Below are 20,661 nucleotides of genomic sequence, written 5' to 3'. Positions count from 1 at the left end.
CCAAAGGAAATTCACAGAGGAGGCTAGAAAATGAATATGAATTAAGGGGATTAGGTACTCTTGCATCACACGTCACCTTGTAATGGGGGAAATAACAATTCTCACTGGGAACGTGAATAAATCCTCGTGGATACCACCACAAAAGACAGTACTAGAGAGAGACGGAAACTGAGTTTCTGTGAAGCATCTTTCCTGAAACCAAAACAGCAAGCAAGTAGAACCATGTTTGCCTTAACCCAGATTTCACTTTCTTCCTTTGAATCCTACCTTTGTTTCTTCCTTCTCAAAAAATACCACCCCCACAAAAACCCAAACAAAACCCACGAAAACCAAACAAACCAACAAAACCCATCTCAGGTTAAAGAACAAATATCACCGTGAATGAGAAGACAAGCACTTGGCCCTTAAGGTGGTACTCTTCTTTGTGAATATGATTCTTTTCTCTCTGACCAGTTTGCATAACATCAACAGTCAAGCAATCATCTGCTCTGGTAAAACCAGCTTACTTGCATTAAAGCCAAGGGAACTACACTGACATCTTTCAGCTATGGATAGGGCCAGGGTACCTTTAGCAGAAGGGAGACTTAGGTTATCACATTCCTCTGACAGTTGTTTTTCCTGTTTGTTAGTGTTTCAAAACAACATCTTTTTTCTTCATCTTTTTCAACAAGACAAAAATTGTTTCAAATAATCCTTTAGTCAAAGCAAGATAAAATGCCTATTTCATGTTTAGTCACATAATCTGCTGTAAAATCTCTTTCCCTTAAAAACATTGCTTAACATTTAAAGGGATAATAATTTAAAACAAGAAATAATTTGTTTTCATTTGAAAATGTACTATTATTTTTTTCCCCTGCCTTTCTATGTGTGTCTGTTTGTGTGTGCGCGTGTGTATGCAAGCCCGCAGTCTGGAGCCATTCACAGAATCTGGCACTATCTTACAGCCTGTTGTTCCAAAATGTCATTTTTCATTAAGTTAATATCTAATTTGCTTTCAGCTAAAGCTTTTTTCCCCCTACAAATTTTCTGTCTCCCCTCCTATCCTCTTTCACCCACATTCTCCACTTCCTCTAATTTTCCCTCTGTATCACTGACCCTCCTGGACTCTGTATTGATTGCACTTTCTCTCACTCTCTCTCTTCCTCCCCAGTACTGCTTTCTCTGAAAGAAACAGCAGCATTTTATCAATCAGACCAGCACTTGAATCTGTAAAATCTATTTAGACCCAGCACAAGCAGAAAGGCACTCTGCAGACTTCAACTAAATTTACTAAAAGCAAAGGAGACATATGAATGTGGGCAGACTACTAAAAGGACTCTACTGAAGAGTACGTGCAGATCACGGTAAGGGTGAAGTCACCACCAAGAGAACGTTTTGGTCTGGAGTCGTGTGATCACATCAGGTCCCCATCCTCACTTGACTTGAGGTACCAGAAAACCCACTGTTTATTCATTTGCACTTGGCCCCTGTGGGTCTCTATCTGCTCCTGTTAGCAAAAGCTCAATTCCTCCCTGTTGTCTACCTTGTGATAATCTGCGTATCACCCAAACTCCCAAACCCGTCTACCTACAAAGACAAATGATTCTGCTTTGTGTCTCAGCACAGTAAAACCCTCATGTGTGGGATGTAATTCCTCTCATATTAGAGGTACTCACACCACCACAGCTTGATCTTTCGGACAGGTAAGCTGTATTGATGCAAAGCACATTTGCTCCATGAAATAACATGCACCCCCAGAGCTGTGTTAATATAAAAAAAAAGAGAAAAAGAAAACTGCTCAAATATTTCCCATATTTGCTGTTCATACTTTCATGCACAAGTCTTCACAGCTATCCTCCACCTGCTTTGACTATGGTCAGGCTACAGACTAGGGTATGTCCATGGGTAACAAAGTATAAAGCTGCTTTAATATGTACTTTGTTCGTGTTTTCTTATTGCTCGACCTACTCTTTGCATCTGTGTCATTCAGGCTTTTGTTGCCCTCATCTCTGTTCACCCTGCACTACTATTTCAACTTTTATGACATACTATCAGGTCAGGTCACACAACCACACTGGGATACATGTCACCCTGATCACTTGGTCTGCCAATGCTTCCCTTCCCCGAGTAACCAGGCTTGACTGAAAGGGTCACCATGCCAGCAGTGCCAGCACTGACACCATGCTCAAAAGCCCTGACCAGTTGAGAGTACAATGCCAGCTACCTGAAAGTTCGACAGTCCCATACCCCAGCACCAGCTGTAGCCATCTACCAGTTAGGTGAGGGAAAGATCCCCCAGATACACCGTCTCCAATAATCCCATTCAGATCCCTATTCCACGCATGAAAATTATCAAAATTCAATTCAGCTTAGCACAGGTTGGATGTGACCGTCGGTTCAGACATTTCCTACCAGGCCTCTTAATGTAGTCCCAGCCTGCCATCAGAAATTACAGTAACCCATCAAGCAGTGCCCACCGAAACAGCCCTTACGATGGGGAAGCCACTACGCTGCTCTCCGCATCCCACTGGCGCTGCAAAGCAGCTGGATCTTGGCAGCGCTCACCGCTGAGCCAGAAGGAAGTAAGAAAAACTGCACAATGAACAGAGACTACCCTGAACAGAACGCTGCCGTTTGCAAGCACTTTGGGTCAACAGCAGCCTCCTTCACGTCACCTACCTGATTAATGCAATATTTGCAAAGACAGAGAGCCATGGATCTGTGCATCAACTGTGTGTTTGCTACACAGAATGTGTTTGCTGCAGACAAGCGCTACCAATAATATTGAGAGCCACTATGGCTAAACGACTTGACCAGATGAAATTCAGGTTCACACCAGCACATGCAGAATTTTAATCTGAATCTACTCACCACACCATTTGCTTTAAAGCTAGGTGGTCCAGTCTTTTCAGTGTTGAGCCAGACACTAGTCAGAGGTATCTTTATGAGCTACCTATACTCAAGTTCAGGATCCGGAAAGAAAGGAGCAAAGCAAAGAGCAGGATGATAACCCTAGATTTCAGAAGAGCAGACTTCAGCCAGTTCAGGGACCTGCTCACCTGGACTAAGTGCCTAACTGTGACAGAATTACCCTACAGACCACATCTGGCTCACAGGCCACAAACTGGAACATCTCAATATAAAACTTTATGAAAGTATGTAAACACATTTGATATTTACAGTTAAACACATTAATTTAAATACATTAAATGCCTCATCAAAGGCATTTCTCCTACAGATACTAATACCAGGGTCAGCACTGAAGTGGGAGCAGGTGCTATCTCTCCACACTTGAGGTGAGCAAACCGTGCAGTGGAGGGAATGGATGAGGGTAGTTGTTTGCCCACTTCTCTGAGTGCACTGTGTGTTTGTGCCCCAGCCAAACTGCCCTTCCACCTCCAGCGTGGCTCAGCACACAGCCACACTGAGGAAAGCAGTAGCAGGAACTATGTCTTCTCTCTGGCTTTCTTCATATCAAGGAAATAATTACCATAACCATCCCTGGGCATCCTTAGAGCAGAACAAAAATAATGGAAGAGTGAGCTATGTATGGTCCAGAATATTAATGAGGATGACAAAACAGTCCTCAATTTTTGTGTCTGGTTTACAGCACATACTTTCCTCCTTCCCTCTTATCCCACAGTGAGAGGCTGCCTAGCAGTGCTCTGGATCAGATGGAGGCCAGGATCTTGGACCAGGGCACACACAAAGAGCAAATTCAGAATACCTGGCAGTCCCTGCAGAGTGCAGCAACCAAGCACTACACAGCCATCCATCCTGCTCTCCCCTGGAACCCAGAGCACTTCCAGCAAGATAAAAACACCCATGTAATGTTGTACCAATACCCCTGCAAGAGTGAAGTGTGTCAATGCACACACACTGGATTACCTAATCATACATCACCTGAATAACCCTATCAATAGTTGTATGCCTAAGAATTATTCACAGGATTAAAAGGTGTAGTGGTCATGGATTAGCACTGGACCCTCTTCTGTGGGTCCATGATGACTGGTAACAAAAATTCCAGTGAGAATCTTACCGAGTAAACAAATCGCTTTGATAAGCAGAACTTTCTTTATGCAATTTGGAATGGCAGCAGCCCTCTTTAAATAGTCATCTTTATACTGGAGCCTCATTCTTACTATGCAAGCAGCGAAGGAAAGTAATTATGTTGAACAGGAGCCACACACCATTTGAAGCCACTCTTAATGTGTAAGGCACAAAAGGGAGGTAATTACATTTTAATGGAAGCCAAGCTTTGTAAGCCGAGATTTGCAGGCATTTATTTTCATTTGTTGAAAAGAAGGTAACGATTCACTCTTATATGCAGGAGTTCAGCAGTGCCACGAGTCAAGCAGTGTCCCCAAAAGCAATATAAATCATTTGAAATAGCAAAAGCTGTGCTGATGGAAGGTTAGAGTGAAGAATTTCAATACCAGGTCTTCAGGACACAGTTTTCCCAGGAACCAGCACTCAGTCCCACTGAGTATAGAGGAAGGCAGGTTTTCTAAAGGGCTCTCTACCTCTTATTGTGGCAAATTTTCCAAAGCACCTGGTTGCTGTGGTGGGGCAGGGCAATAGTGCCATTGGGTGAAAGGAATTTCTGAATTTGGGGGATGAAATGCTAAGCCAGGTGGAAGGGAGCTCTCTTGACTTTGATGAAGCCAAGGATTTTATCCCTTGGTGAAAAAAAATCTTACCCTAAAGAGGTTCACCCTGCTCTCTAGGAAGAGAAACTGTACTATCTTGTGATTTCCATGATTGCAGAAACAAATCCCTTGATTTCTGACATACTCTTTAAATATAGTATTTCTTCTGCTTCTAGAAAAAGAGAACCTTTCATGGCCATCTAATTCCTTTTCCTGCTATTTTCCTGCACTACATACAGCATTCATGTATTCCAAATGGTTTAGAAGGAAAAACTGTATTACAATAGCAATTGTGTTCCAAAATTAAGTCTTCTGAAAAGCCTCTTCGAGCAACACAGTTCTACTGGATGGAAAAAAAAAAAAAAAAAGCAATAATCCACTAGCTAAAGAGCAGTAGAAGGCAAGACTCCAATGAATCTATGACCTTGATGTGACTTTTACTTCATTAATGTATTACAATTGATTATATTCCCTATACTTCAGCTCTTTGCTGTTTAATGACTTTCTCTAGTTGTCTGTAAGTGTTTCTCAATTTCTCCATTCTTCCAGTCACTCCTCTCCAGCAGGTTTTGTTGTGCTTCTCACTTTGCTAAATTTCCATTTTGGATAGACCTGGATTTGCTCCCAGTTGAACACAAGATGGACCCAATTCAAACCTAAAGGGTGGAGCTACCCCGTATAAGCCAGGAAGGCATGCCGCAATGTGTGTTATGAATGGGGAACAGCTAGATTTATGCCTGTAACAAACACTAACATATCGGACAAAGAAATGGACCAAAGAGCCACTCATGGAAAAAGTTTCACTCATTTTCTTTCTCATTGGAATTGCAAGAAGAAATAAATGCAGGGAAAAATTAATCCTATTTATTCTAAAACTAGCTGCAAAGCTCTGAATCTTAAACAGTCAGAAGCCGTTGCTTGAACCTGACATACAGATGTAAGATGTTAGAAATGTTTCCTTTAACATCCTTACTTAAACTAGTCAGGAATTACAGGGAGTTTTTTTTAAAGAGGTCATTTTTTGAAACCGAGAATTTTCATCAGAAAGGTTTTGTTTTGGTGATTTTCTTCATTCAAATATTCGGGAGAAAAAGTTTCAAAATCGCCTAGGCACAGGCACACAAAAGACCACAAAGACACACACGTTTTCTGATTTTGCTAGATGGCCTAATGGCCCAAAGACAAAGATGAGGAAAGTTTCATCTCATTTGCTTTACGTCTGGGTCACATGTATCTAAGATGTTAGTCTTAAGAGTAAGTATTCAGAAGATTGCGATGGATAAACTTTTCAAGCAAAGCCTGTTTTGCAACTGGAGATTGCTGAAGGGGTCCAGCTAACTGGAAAGTGATTTCCCAAAGTAGCTCACTTTGCTCTTCTGTTTGCTTCTTCGCATCTCCCTCTGGTACATTTGTACTGCTGCTTCTGTAGGGTGTGGACTTTCTTACTGTTCTTTGTCATGTTCTGTGCTCAGCACAAGAGGGACCCAGTCCCAGCTGGCTCTTCAGCCCTCTGTCTATGCTGTACAGAAGATCCCTCTTAATGCCAGCGAGACAGGTGCAGGCACAGACTGATACATTCAGAGTTCACTCTCTGCATTCACATGTCTGCAGGAGACTGCTGAAAACAAAAAGTATTAATAACCCATTTGGAGTTTGGCATGTACCTCTACAGCAAAAAGATCACACATAGAGGCAGTTTATATGTCAAACTAAGATCTGTATTATATATAAATATATATATTATATATAAATAGTTTTTTAGCAGAAAGTTATTTGTGATAAACTGTGAATAGAGACCCCATTTTATTTAGTTAGTTTTTGAAAACCAGGCACACACATTTCTCAGTTGTGCTCTCTGCATCCGCCCCAGAAGAGATCTACCCTCAGGGCACAGGACACAGGCTTGGCTTTGGTCAGTACTCCACACTCTTAAAAGTTGCCTGCAAAACTTTCACAGTAACCACAGATAGAAGAAAAGATAGAGAGATAGTGACATGGAAAATGAGATGGAGGGATAAAGAAGGGGGAAGAAAGCTTGAAAGGAAAGGAAGTGAAGAAGTAGAAAAGGAAGGGAAAGGACAGAAAGGAAGGAACAGAGCTTTCTCTCTGTTTCACTGCTGGGAACAGTAATGAGTGTAAACATTTGCTGATGGCGTATCTTTTATCACAGCAAGTCCCACAGCTTCAGGCATTTTCATGGCTCAAGGGCACTGACTAATGCCAAGGAGGCTGGACTGCTCTTGCAAGCCAGGAAAGTGAGACAATGAGCATGTAACAGAATTGGCATACACGAGGCTATTTAAACTTTCACCCACAAAGGTCTGTATTAAACCCTAGAAGAAACTCCTGCAGGCACAAGAGGGTTAAACAAGAACATTTGTCACATCCAGTTTTTCATCTTTTGGGCCAGCACAGAAAAAAAAATAATCTGAAATACAAACCAGGGGGTGAGAAAACATGGAGGTCTAGATTTCCCATGAAAATTCCCAACCTTTTCTTTTGAAAAATACCTGTAAAAGCTGCAGGACAACTAAAAACTGAAAAATACTTCTTTTTTTAAAAGACAAAATTCTTTCTCCCTCTCCTACAAGCACTTCGTGCTCCCTGGAATTAGGACTGTGTAAGTCAGATTGATATTATGTTATGATCTGATGATACATTCAAATTATTTATCCAAACAGTATAATTTTTCAAATGTACAAAAGCAGTCTCAAGGAAGAATACAGTGCAAAGCCTCCAAGAAATATAAGGAAATGGAAGCAGAAAAAACACCATTAAAGACATGCAAACTTTATTAGTTATGAACTGCACTGGCACCTTACTAGCAGCTTGGGGCTGGCCCACACTGTAACCATCACTGTGCTTATTTTTCTTATATGGCTTACTCTTGTTCCCACTTAAATGGAGAAAAACCTTATTTCCTCATGTTATGGCAGCAGAAGCCAAATCACAGAGATGTGTCTCAGAACCTAAAGTTTCCAGTGAGTTTTACTTCATCTTGGAATAACAAGCCTTGTCCTCAGACTAGCAAGGGGCACAGGGAAACACAACCAAGCTTTAGTACCCAGTCTCACCCCTCTGGACCACTGTTTCTTCTCTTGGTTTTCACATTTCTCAGCTCCATAAGGCATAAATTATTCATGGCAAAACTGTCTCTCACAATGTTTATGCAGTGCTTAGTACAATGGCACTCTTTTTCAGCTGGGGCCTCTGGGCACTCATGCAATACAAATAATCATGACGATAGCAACAATAATAACAGCCAGCTATGCTGTTCCCACCGGGCATCCACTGCCAGCGTCTGCCCCGCAGAGCTCAGATCACTGTATTTCACTGCAGGCTCCTGGTCAGTGCCAGAGGCCATTCTTCAATAAACCTGCCTCATCCTTTAGAGCAAGAGAAAAACCTGCCCATTTTGCCTTTCAGGTTTTTGTTTAACTATCACAGCTGTTTCCTAATATGAGAAAATCCCTCATTTTTATATCTAATTAGTTTGAGCAGATCCTATTATTATGCCTCCTGTAATACTAATTATTACGCTAGCTGCATGCCTGCACGACTAATGAGTTACATTAAAGATGGGGAATTCTGAAACCTGAAGAGGGAGATACAGCACAAGTGTGATGCCAAAACAGGAGACACCGGCATCTTTCAAACAAAAGAAAATCGTAGTCGTAACAAGTCATTTCTTCTCCCCGCGTCCCCTCCAGCTACTCTTTAGAAGCAGACATTTTATTGCTGCACAAAGGCAAAGTTGAGGGAGGGCACCCCAGAAAGAGCAGATTGTCCAACACGCAAAGTGGAGTGGGCTGCAGGTGGTCCTTTTCGTCAGTGCAGCACCTAGTTTGTCTGAGCAATGAATAGGTGCATTATCAGGAGAGCAATTCGTTCAGACATCACTGTCAGCTCCTTGCAACAGCCAGCAGCGAAGTCATCCTGCCAAAGTGCAGTCAGTCTGTCCTGGCAGTGCACTGTGAGTAAGATGTCTTCTCTGCACGTAGAAATCAAGGCTGCCACTGTAGTGCTGTTGTTTTCTGCTCCTGGCACCAAAGTAAGGACAGGGATATACCTGCTCATTAACAGAAGTCCAGCTCTTTGTTTTGACACTAAGCTCCCTAAGAAGACACAAGGTAAGTCAGTGTCAAACACTGTCTTAAGTCCACTGAGACTACTAACGTCAAAACCAAAGACCCTAATTAAAGACTGCAGTGCAGGCACTCTCCTTGAAGTAAATCGTCACATTCTGATAATTGTAATTGCAGACTAGGGTAAAAGGGAGCAATAGCTACTAGTCAGAGCATGAAGCCAAGAGTTAACAGCACCTAGCTGAGTGCTTGGACCTGCCACTGACACTGTGTCAAAAAAAATCATTTTCCGACTTTCAATTATTACTTTTCTTTAAATTGTACTTCCTCAGCTCCAAGGAGTGATAGTAGGATTAGCTAATTGCTGCCTGTAAAGATTGCTAGATGAAAGAAACAATGTAGTGCAGATGATTTATATGTCACTAAACTTTTAAGTAAAGCTGTTCAAATAATATGAAATTATTAAAAACACAAAGACCGCAGTCTTTCCTCCACTGCAGTAGCACGCACACTGTGCCAAACACAGGGAACTGCACTGACACCTTGCTAGACCTTCAAATGCTACACCTGATCCGCATTACAGGAAAGAGATTACAGCCATTAACAACTCGGGTAGGTCTTGCCTCCATGTGAGAAACCTTTCCAAACACTGCGTATGGGAGGATGTGATCTGTGGACGCCACCTCAATTAAAGACAACAGTGGTGTAAGCAGTGTTAATGTTTGCCAACCTTTGTTGGAATTGTTTTCCTATGTGGCAAGGACTGAGCTGAGCCAGGATAAAGTAACTCATAGATCAGATATACTGTAAATTGATAAAACGTTGGAAAGGGAGATTTATTAAAAAGAACTAAAGCAAGCCAGGTGAAAAAGTTACCAGAAAGGAGCATAATTCAAAAAATGAAGGGTACATTGCAGAAAGAACAGGCAGACTGCTTATTCTATTTAATTTTATCTTAATCAGAAGAACAAATAGCTAAAAGTACAAGAGTTATGGGGCGAGAGAGGAAGAATGAGAGTGACGGAAAGAGTGAAAAAAGAAATAAAGCCTATCAGGCGACCCAGCTCAATAAAAATAAATTCCTCCTCTCTCAGCAGTTAAAGCAAAATGTTTCCTGAATCCTGACAATACCCCATTCTTTTACTTTCTGGCTGGCTGGAACCCGAACAACCATCAATCAAGTTTGGGTGGCCGTGAAGTAGGCCAGATGGACTATGTCGGAAGCGTTTTCTGCTCTTCAGTGCAAGTTGGCCATTAGAGCAGCCACTCGACAGAAGTGCCTGAGTCTTTCACATCTGTCAAGATAGTTTAGGGAGACCTTGAACATATCCTAGCCTTGCAGACACTGATTAGAATATGCAATTGTGTGTGCTAGAGGAGAGGTGGCTGCCTCCACTGGGATTTTTTGATAAAAACTATCCTTTCATCCTTTCCAGCCTTTGTGACAGGCTTTCTCATGACCTCATTTGTGTACTAAATACACAAACCATGGTGTCTGGGATATCACTGTCACGTTGCTGACAATCTCTCTGTCCAAATACACAATATTCAAGAACGAAAGACAGTTTTCATCCTGTGTTAACTACGCTTTAGCACAGCAGCCCAGAACCAACCTATTGTCTTCCAGTCTGAGAACACCTCAGCAAAGCTACGGAGAAAAGAGCTCATTAGAAATTCAGATAAAATTCAAATTCTTGATTCATCATCTGCTCTCCCCCTTAAATTCATTACACAAGCAGAGTTTCTCTAATAATTCTGCTCTTGCAAGCAGTGAGATCCAAAATGACCAAATGTCACAGACTACAATCCATACTTAGAGTCAGCTGCTCAGAAGAAAAAATACTGAGACAGAGCAGTTGCTAATAAGGAAAAAATACAATTTTTTTTTGTTAGTTTCCAAAATAATGAGAGTGCTTCAAAGAGATTTTAATGCTTTTCCATGAATGCTGACTAATGATAAAACAAATCCATAAGAACACTTAGATCACCAGTTTATGAGACAGGCATTGATTCCCAAAGTTAATTAGTATCTCCTGGTTTAATTTAGCAGAAGTTTTGCCACAGCTCATGGAAGTTCCTGGAAAACCAAAATATACTTTTATCAGCAAATCTGCAAAATGATAACCCTTGGGATTTTTCTGCCAGTATAATTTTCCTTTCTGTTAAGCATAGATCAAACGCCTATGAAACAGTAGTCATCTTTGAAAAAGTTAGGTGAGAGGAGGGGACAGACACAGAATTCATCCTATCAGCAAAGTTGCTGCATGTTCATGAGCCGGAAAGGTGGATAAGCAACAGGAGAGCAGCAGTTACAGATAACATCAATTTATTTGCATTTTTCTCAAAGAACAGAGAAGGTAAGGAGGAACTTCAGACACCAAGTCACACTAAGCAAATGTGTCACGTGAAACCCGACACACAATACTTCATTGGGCAAGCTTAAATGAAATAATCTGCCTTACCCACACACCTTCTTGGGTTCTTAACTAACCGGATTACTTAACTTTTTCAAAAAATTTAACAGTTAGGGAGAATTGTGAAGGTCTCGGATAAAGATATCTACTCCACATGCAAACAGTGATCAAAAGAAAAACATATTTAGGTTATTTAGTGGCTGTAATGAACAATAAAGGAAGTATTACAACGATCTTTTCAACACAAATCTGTAGAGGACATGCTTGGAATACTGTGTACAGTCCAGTCTCTTAATCTCAAAAATGATTTTGTAATAATAGAAGGAATCTAGGTAAGTCCAGCAGAGAGCATTCTTGTCGTGGATAAATTGTTATACAACAAAATACTTAAGTCAGAGGTTTTAGCCTTAAAAGATGGCAAGTGACAAAAAGTAACAGAAGATATATAAAACTACAATTGATAGGAGAAGCTAAGTAGGGGCCTTTACTCACCCCATTTACAATATGAAATCAAAAGGAAAAGTGATGGAATGGAGAGGTTACAAACACCACCTAACAGAAGGAAAATTTCAGCGCACAGGAAGGGGGTTAATCAGGAAAATCATGAAAACAGCCCTTTTTCTGAATATACTAGTATTTTTCAGTGCAATATTCTCAGTCAGTTCACATCTGCTTTTTGGTACTCCCAACCTATCGCTGTCAGAGATGTATTCAGTGATGCAGCTCTTGAAGCACACACCAGACAGAAAGGTAACCATTTAGCGGTAGGACGGACTCCTGTAGTCAATAAGCTCCTCACTTACTATTCTGCTGCCAGAGCTCCCAAATGCCAGAGAGCCACTGCCCTGCTACTCCAGGCAATCACAGTAGGAACCGTCGGCACTTGATCAGCATTTACAGGTCTAGCTGCATATCAATACAGACCTTATGCAACACTGTGCCTCAGAAAAAATTGCTGCTTCCAAATAATGTATCATATGCTTTTTCTCTTGTAGTCTTGAGCTACTGATGCAAAGCTATATGTGAAAAGAGAGCCTGCAGTCTGTTCCAAGTGCTCAGACAATAATCGAGATCTTACTTCTCATCTCCAAAGAATTAAATTGAGTCCTATTCTAACTACAGATTGCATACAGCTTTATTTTTCCTTTATCTAGATGTGGGTGGGGACTTACCTCCAACCTGTAATTTCCTTCACCTCAGGAAGAAAACAAATATTCTTATTCCAGCTAACATGTCAGCACTCAGATATTTAATTCAGAAATAAAGTTCAGTAGGGCACAACATTTCACACAGGACTAATCTTCTTGACCTGATTTCTTACTCTAGTTCCTCCTACTGCTGCCAACACACTGTCCGGTGTAGCTCCCATGTAGTTATACCCACAGATCTGCAATATGGACTTCTTATCTTTAGCTCAGGGCCCAGGCAGGCGGCAAGCATGACTTCCATGTGTGTTGCTTCTACTAATGCCAACAGCAGATGAATGAGCAGGTGGCATGCAGGAAGATGCCGTGAGACTTCTAACATAAATCAGGAGAGCAGAATTTCTGCCCACAGTTATTATGATCACAAACCTAAGTTTGTACCTATTTCTCCTTTTGCATTCCTTCAAATCAAATGAAGTCAGGTTTCCTAATTAAGTCAAACCACATAACTATGTTTGCTGCAGTCAGTCCCAATCCGAGTTTCAGTTTCAGTTATAACTCACTCATATCTACAATCAGTTAACTCCAGTCCAGCAATTTTACAAGCTCTGCCTTTAAAACTATAGCTTGAAAATGACCCTGTACCACCCAACAGCATTGCTCTTGCAAAACGATGCTGCATCAACGCTCTGCTTTGTCTCCCTCTCCCCTCTTCTGACAGCCATTGATAGAATATATTGACTCAGGGGGAGCAGAACAAGGCAGAGGAGTACTAGTGGCTCGAGCGGCAGAGACCTTCTGGCAGCACAATAGGAAGCTTCATTCAATAAAGTCCCAAATGCCAGTTAGGCATGGAAACTTAAAAAAAACAAAAAAACAAAAAAACCACAAAAAAGTCCTTCTCCCAAAACTAATAAGCAATAAAATCACACAGCTCAGAGCCCTTCCTGCATTCCCACCCAGTCACTTCCATCCCCAAATGAAGGTGTTTCTTGCTGCCAACTCAACCAAGTCAGCTGGTCGCTGAAAATCTAGTTGTATCCTTTCCGTTTCACAGCTTGTCATTATCTACACAGGTTCTAGACTCAGCACTTATCAGATAACTCCACGCATGATGTGCAAGTAAGACCAGTTACAGCTGTACTGACTGCAAAGCAGATGGATGCATGCACACACAGAGAAAGCGTCTGTAACTTCGTCAGACATGTCTGTGGTTGCACAAGCAGAGCAGGCCACCTGCAGGTACTCCTCAGATCAATGGTGCACCACCACCCACAATTGGAAAATTGCTCATCCCCGTTGCACCTGTCACTCCTAATCACATTTATTTTTATAATTATCCAAGTATTCAGAGCCTGGAATGTGTTAAACCTAGCTGGTTTTAAGCAAACAAATGCCAGGGTAGCATAGCTTGTATAATCCACTTAAACACATTACTTCTGTATCTCAAACAAGATCTCACAGTTTTAGCTCCCACTATAAATCATCCTACACAGATAACACCTGCTACTCCAACAAAAGAGTACATTAAAAGGCTTTAATGATTAGAAATAAAATAAGTTTGTCTAAGGGACACCTGGAAACACAAATGCAGGGCATATGCCTTTCTGTGTACTAGGAATTACACTGTCACTTGCATTTAACTAAGACGTATATATTCTGTACTCTCCTTCCTGCTATCTTTGAATAAAGAATATACAACCCCAAGAGTGCAGAATATCTACATATTTCAGCATGCAGTGAGCAGAACATCCCTTCAATACTACCTGTCCAGAAGGAAAGCAGTCCTTTTTTCAACTAGTCATTATTTGATACCAAACAAAAGGTGTCTTTATCAGGAGACATTTTTGCATGTTATTATTGGTCTGTTCCTGTCAACAGGTGAGTTATGAAAAGCATCTGTACTCTGGAAGTCACATCAGCAAACTGGTAGCAGTACAGGTCATCTAAGGTTAAAATTGGAGCTCTAATCTTCAGCTTACCTCTTGTGTGTGAGACTGCCCTGATTATACAACTCAGGAATATTGTCTGCCTGACCGCTGAGAGATAGGAGCAGTGCAAAACTGAGGAAAGGCCACGAAAGTACAATCTCCTGTACTACTGAGTTCCCACTGAAGCACATGTGACATCGCAAATCCAGTGATTTAAATGAACTGGTGTGCAGCTTTCAGTAAATGGAATTTACCTTGAGGTTTGGGTTTGGTAAGTTTCCCACAGGGCTTTGAGATTGTGACAGTCTTCTGGCAGTCAGCATTATGAAGGGCTCTCTTTAGGTTCCCGGTTCGAGTCTTCAAGGCAGTATTCAAGTCACATTCTCCCCAGGCCTGGAACTGGTATTTGCACTCTGCTGCAATGAGTAAATAAATGCCAATAGTTAAACCAGAATGACTGAGTGTGAAAACAAAAATGTTATGAGTCTAATAGGATGTCATGGACAGCCAGTGCTTGTAGACAAAAGGATCATGCAACTGAAGAAAGGAATCCCAAGAAAAATTTAAAGATAATTTGGAGTGATAATTGCAGTCTCCTCCCCCCCCCCAAAACCCCTTTAAAATAGAATCCTCTTGCTTTTGCATGAATATTATATTATTGTCACATAAAAGAAAATGCATACAACTATGAAGATAGACAGTAAATTAAAAAAAAAAAAAAGAAACAACAGCAGTGGGAAACGTCATTCACATTCTATATGGTCGTTCTTCCATTTGTGCAATGACAAAGGTTACCAAATAAGGAGTGAATAGTTTCAAGAATGCAGGCACAACTATGAACTTGTCAAGTCTGAAACTGCTGCACTGATTGCCTTGGTAAGGTCACAATGATGTCAAACCCATACAAGCAGTTTACTAGAAAAAAAGCCAAGTTTGCAAGACTAATCAGATCTGGGTCCTTGACAGACATCTCGTCCAGGACAGATCTGACATATCTTTCTGAACTGATATAGATGAACCTTCTGAACTGAATAATATAGATGAAATACACTGGTATTCATTCACTCCTTTCAATGCACACATTGGTAGCCACCTATGCTCCACACTGCAAATCGCACATTGCAAGGTCACGTAAAGCCTATAGTAACCATCACAGAGATTCTCAGCTGTGAGAGAACACACAACACTTACATGCTGCCTTAAACAGGGTTGTACACCACAGGAAAGAAGATTTAAACACGCTGCTGGAACACTGAGTTAACAGTAAGTAGGTTACATGGACTCTCTGCAGAGGAGCTGCTTTGTTCTGAAGAAGCTGCCTTTTGCTGCCTTACATGTTCTAGCTGCAATGAACTTGAAAGGGACAACCAGGTGATCAGGCCCAGTCAGCATGAGTTCATGAAAGGCAGGTCCTGCTTGACCAACCTGATCTCCTTCTGTGACCAGGTGACCCGCCTAGTGGATGAGGGGAAGGCTGTGGATGTTGTCTACCTGGACTTCAGTAAGGCCTTTGACACTGTCTCTCATGGCATACTCCTTGAGAAGCCGGTGTCTCATGGCTTAGACAAGTGTACTCTTCGCTGGGTGAAAAACTGGCTGGATGGCCGAGCCCAGAGGGTTGTGGTGAACGGAGTTAAATCCAGTTGGCGGCAGGTCACAAGCAGTGTTCCCCAGGGCTCGGTGTTGGGGCCGGTTCTGTTTAATATCTTTATCAATGATCTGGATGAAGGGATTGAGTGCACCCTCAGCGAGTTTGCCGATGACACCAAGTTGGGAGGGAGTGCTGATCTGCTTGAGGGTAGAAAGTCTCTACAGAGACAGGCGGGATCAATGGGCCGAGGACAACTGTATGAGGTTCAACAAGGCCAAGTGCCGGGTCCTGCGCTTGGGTCACAGCAACCCCACGCAGCGCTACAGGCTTGGGGAGGAGCGGCTGGAAAGCTGCCCGGCGGAAAAGGACCTGGGGGTGTTGGTCGACATCTGGCTGGATATGAGCCAGCAGCGTGCCCAGGTGGCCAAGGCGGCCAACGGCATCCTGGCCTGTATCAGAACTAGTGTGGCCAGCAGGAGCAGGGAAGTGATCGTCCCCTGTACTGGGCACTGGTGAGGCCACAGCTCGAGTGCTGTGTTCAGCTTTGGGCCCCTCACCACAAGAAAGACATTGAGGTGCTGGAGAGTTTCCAAAGAAGTGCAACGAAGCTGGTGAAGGGCCTGGAGCACAGGTCTTATGCGGAGTGGCTGAGGGAACTGGGGTTGTTCAGCCTGGAGAAAAGGAGGCTGAGAGGAGACCTTATCGCTCTCTACAGCTGCCTGAAAGGAGGTTGGAGCGAGGTGGGTGTCAGTCTCTTCTCTCAAGTAACAAGTGATAGGACGAGAGGAAATGAGCTCAAGTTGTGCCAGGGGAGGTTTAGATTGGATATTAGGAAAAATTTATTTACTGAAAGCTTTGTCAGGCATTGGAACAGGCTGCCCAGGGAAGTGGTTGAGCCACCATCCCTGGAGGTATTCAAAAAGTGCATACACAAGGCATTTCAGAACATGGTTTAGTGGGCATGGCTGATGGTTGGACTCCATGATCTTGAAGGTCTTTTCCAACCTAAATGATTCTATGACATACAGAAGTAGCCCCTTCACCAGGACATTTGCAGACCTAAGCAGAAAATACAGGCTTCCTTCTCCACAGCTAAGTAAAAACCAAAGCAAATCCCTTGAGAGAGCGATGCTTACCTCCAAATTGCTTCTTCCAGTTGCAGGGAATCTTACACTTCTGAGTCTTGGTGGTTTGTTTGCACTCAGCTCCAGTGCGAGTGCCCTCACGCGTCCCCAGGCCACAGTCACCGCTGGTGGGCACGCAGACGCTCCACTGCCATTCCCCACAGTCAGACTTCTTCGCCTTTTTCTCTGGATGAAGACAAGGAACCAAACCCAAGCAAGAGAAGTGGTCAGTACCCAGAGCCTATGGAGGAGTTCCCTAAACTTAACTATGCAGTGACAGGGTGAATAAGGAAGACATTCATAAAACAATTGCTTCAAAAGCAAAAGGTTTGGCATCATCTTTGCAGTTCTGCAGAGACAGGTCAGCCTCTTTGACTCCAAAGCAGGGTGCATTATTCAAATTCAGTCCCACTACCGTGTCTACTAGTCCATTTAGCTATTCTCAAGTGGATTCTCATCTTCAAAATGAGGAATCATCTAGAAACCCCCAGGGATCACTGACCAAAATATGCAGGAGGGCTCACTGAGAAAGGAGACTCCTCTGCCTGAGCTGATGGCATGCAAATATTTTCAGTTCCAACTGAAGCACTACACACTATACAGATCAGAAATGTACATGTTGACGTTGTGTATCAGAGGATTTGAGCACCTCCAGGGAACAGCTGTGGGATACAAACTTCTCACTTGGTATACCATGCCACATTTTATGTCAGAATATGACCAAAACTCCAAAGGGGAAGAAAAAAACTACACAGAGAACTGTACTCAAAATGCTGTTAATACAGGTGGGTTTGCTGGTCAGGGGTGTAAGTAATGATCATGATTTCATTTAGATCCTTATACCCAAGTCTGATGAGAAAAGACAGCAACGTTATCAAACCCAAAGGTTCACAAAAATAATTTGTTAGGCCCCCAAAACATCACAAGTAACTTTAAATAACCTTATATAAAATTATTTTCCTTCTAGCTCTTGTATATTTATGTTCACATTTTCTCATATTTCCACACAGCCACAATGGTTAGAAACACCTTTGTTTTTTTAATGGGAACACTAATTCTGATAGACTCATAGGTCATATTAACTGGTGTGTAAGTAGCCTGCAAATAATAAGACCTTAAGAAAAACACCAAAAGACGTGTTCCCTAAAAAACGTCAAAACTGGGTTTGATAGATATGAATTTTCCACCCCAGGCCTGTCTCTCCTGTAATGAGGTCTGAGTTCATCACTGACAGAAAGCAATTACCACTGGATGTCTGGCTGTCTATCTGCAGCAGCGAGTTAGTTCAATTCTTTGTCGGAGGACTTCCACATCACACAGCATTGGCGTAGCATTGTCATATACAACACTGGACGAGCGACATGATAACTACTCTTTCACCACTCCTGTTTAGTTCTCCTTAAGTCAAGCATGAACCTATTCCCAGAGCAAATTTTAAGCTGCCTTGCAATACCCACTCTGTGATAAGCTAAGGACTCCGGTCTCTGGGGCTGTTAAGCTGCCAGCTTTCATGGAAACTACTTTCTGTTTTCCTATTTAACACAGAACAACATGTCACAGCCACAAATCCCTACCCTGTATGTCAAAAGGTTAACGAATGACCTGAATTTTATAACAAAACCAGAGGCATTTGACATTCTCCCACACATGCAACCTATCTTGGGGATTAACTCTGAATTACACTGGACCTTACCTGGTTTCTCTTTTTTGCCAGCCTCGGTGGTACTCACAGCTGCCAGAATGAAAACAAGTGCCAGGAGGGCAGCTGTGAACATTCGACGTTGCTGTTGTTGCATTCTGGGGATTAACGAGAGAGAGAGAAAAAAAAGGCCGGTTAGACTGTAAAAAGTGGAACCCCATCTAAAGTGTAGCTACAGTATTTTTGGGAAGCTGTGCTTCAGGGTCACAAGACACAAGCAGGTCAAACATAATTAGCCAGTGGCAGAATGGGCAATTATCTTCATTCCAGGGAGAATACAAAGATTTTTAACAATTATTTTCCAGCCTGTGTACCAAGTCCCTGATCTACATCGCTGATGTTACGGGTGAGTTTTGCCACAGAAAATTCAGAAATTATTGCTCATCTTCTAGAAACCTGTCAGAGAATCGAGGCTCCTGATGGGCCTGGAACTTCTCTCTTCTTTCCTGACCTCTGGCAGTGATTTATTGTGTAAAACTAAACATAACATGTACTTTGTATTTCAGCTTACCCATTCATATGAAGTAAGGAAAGCTACGCTGTCCACCTTGCAAGGGTTCAAATTCTTATTAGGCTTACCTGACATCCGAAAAGACCTTCTTCCATGAAAACTTATATAGGTAATATGTGATTTATTATCTTAATTGTCATTGGCATGTTGCTACCTACCTTTTCCTTCCCCTCCAATTAGTGTCTCTTCCTAATATAAATTAAGCTAATTGCCTGAAATGCAAAATGGGCAGAGAGATAGGACTTGCACACACAGCTAGAGGCTATCCATAGCATGCTAATGAACCCAAAATCTGGATTTGAGAAGCAAATATTCAAATATAAAAAGGAATTAAAAACATTTGCTTGGTGGTGAAGCATCAGTTATTAGCCAATTGCCAAAAGCCATTCAGAGCTGCCCGATTTCAATGGCTTACACACATATTTCCTTTTCACTTTGCTATAATTTGCATTGTCTCATTTTGGCATTGTTTATTGCAAAGCAGGGCCATAAGAAATATATATGTTAAAAATAAGCAATCTCTCCATTTGCCAGACACACCTTTCTAGTACATGGCTGGGTACCAAGACAGTGGACTAGAGATTGCTTGGATAGAAGGTTTCTCCAGCATTTTTTTTTTTTTTTTTCCCCTCCAACCAGGGCCCATGACATTCATGCTACACCAGCCTCCGAGGAGGTGTCAACAGTTCTAGCCACTAAGAAGGCCTTAAAAACTCAACTACACTGATGTTACAGAGAGTTTAGAGGCAACCTGATCTCATTTTGCTGAGCACAGCAATCTTAAGGGAGAACTAATTCTCACCATGAACAAAGAACAAAATGTATTTGAAATTTAATTTGGCACTCCTCAGTATTCCCTGCTGGCAACCTCTTGCTCAAAAGCAACATAATTGTAATTGACATGGAAAACAGGAGAGGAATCCCAAACACAGAGACTTTTAAGTATCCAGCTTTAATGTCATGCTAGAAGCCAGATGAGAAAACTTAATAGTTTTGTTGAAATAAAGTTCATGTGAAGACTGCAAGAGACCTGACATTGAAATCTCTGAAAGAGCTGTGTCATTAGCACCAGTTTGGTTTACTCCAAAAGAAAGTACCATTTCCCGTCATGAAGAAAGGACCACCAGTATTTCCAGTGAACTCAGAGCCCAGAGCTAGAGCACACAAGTGCTGCGTGAGCTTGGGTTTGTTTTTTCCTTTCTTCTGCTACATGTTTCCACTTAAAGCCTCTCATGTTTTACAGGAAATGAAATAAACAAAATAAAATAAGCAATAAAAAAAATAAATATGCAACCTGACTTTTTATTCAGCTTACTTCAAACTGGTTCTCCATAATCAAACACAGCTGCAATACTGTTAAAACACAAAACTTTCCCCCTCAGCCCCTTTCCCTTGGAGAAACTTCACCACCAGTAGCACCGCACCTCACCTCACATCCCATTTTCACCACATTTTATCTTCTCGCTTCCTCTCGTCCAAATGACTCACCAGAATCTAATCCCTCGTTGAAGGAGGGAGTTGAGAGCTTGTGTG

The 20,661-nt window shown here is 42.0% G+C and overlaps 1 protein-coding gene across 4 annotated transcripts in view; it reads right to left on the bottom strand.

Moving 5' to 3' along the window:
- Positions 1–20,661, bottom strand: part of PTN (pleiotrophin) — an 80,597-nt gene that overhangs the window by 7,037 nt on the left and 52,899 nt on the right. For 3 of the 4 annotated variants that reach the window (XM_030040828.1, XM_030040827.1, XM_030040825.1), the window contains 3 exons: positions 18,612–18,715; positions 16,931–17,104; positions 14,458–14,619 (listed from right to left, as the gene is read on the bottom strand). In XM_030040828.1, coding sequence (XP_029896688.1) covers positions 14,458–14,619; positions 16,931–17,104; positions 18,612–18,714 — 439 coding nt within the window. In that variant the 5' untranslated portion in view covers position 18,715. The remainder of the gene's footprint in view (positions 1–14,457; positions 14,620–16,930; positions 17,105–18,611; positions 18,716–20,661) is intronic. The other variant, XM_030040826.1, reaches the window with a different exon arrangement.

Source organism: Aquila chrysaetos, chromosome 17 (assembly GCF_900496995.4).
Source record: "Aquila chrysaetos chrysaetos chromosome 17, bAquChr1.4, whole genome shotgun sequence".
Classification (NCBI taxonomy): Eukaryota; Metazoa; Chordata; class Aves; order Accipitriformes; family Accipitridae; genus Aquila; species Aquila chrysaetos.
This window is presented reverse-complemented; position numbering and strand designations above follow the sequence as displayed.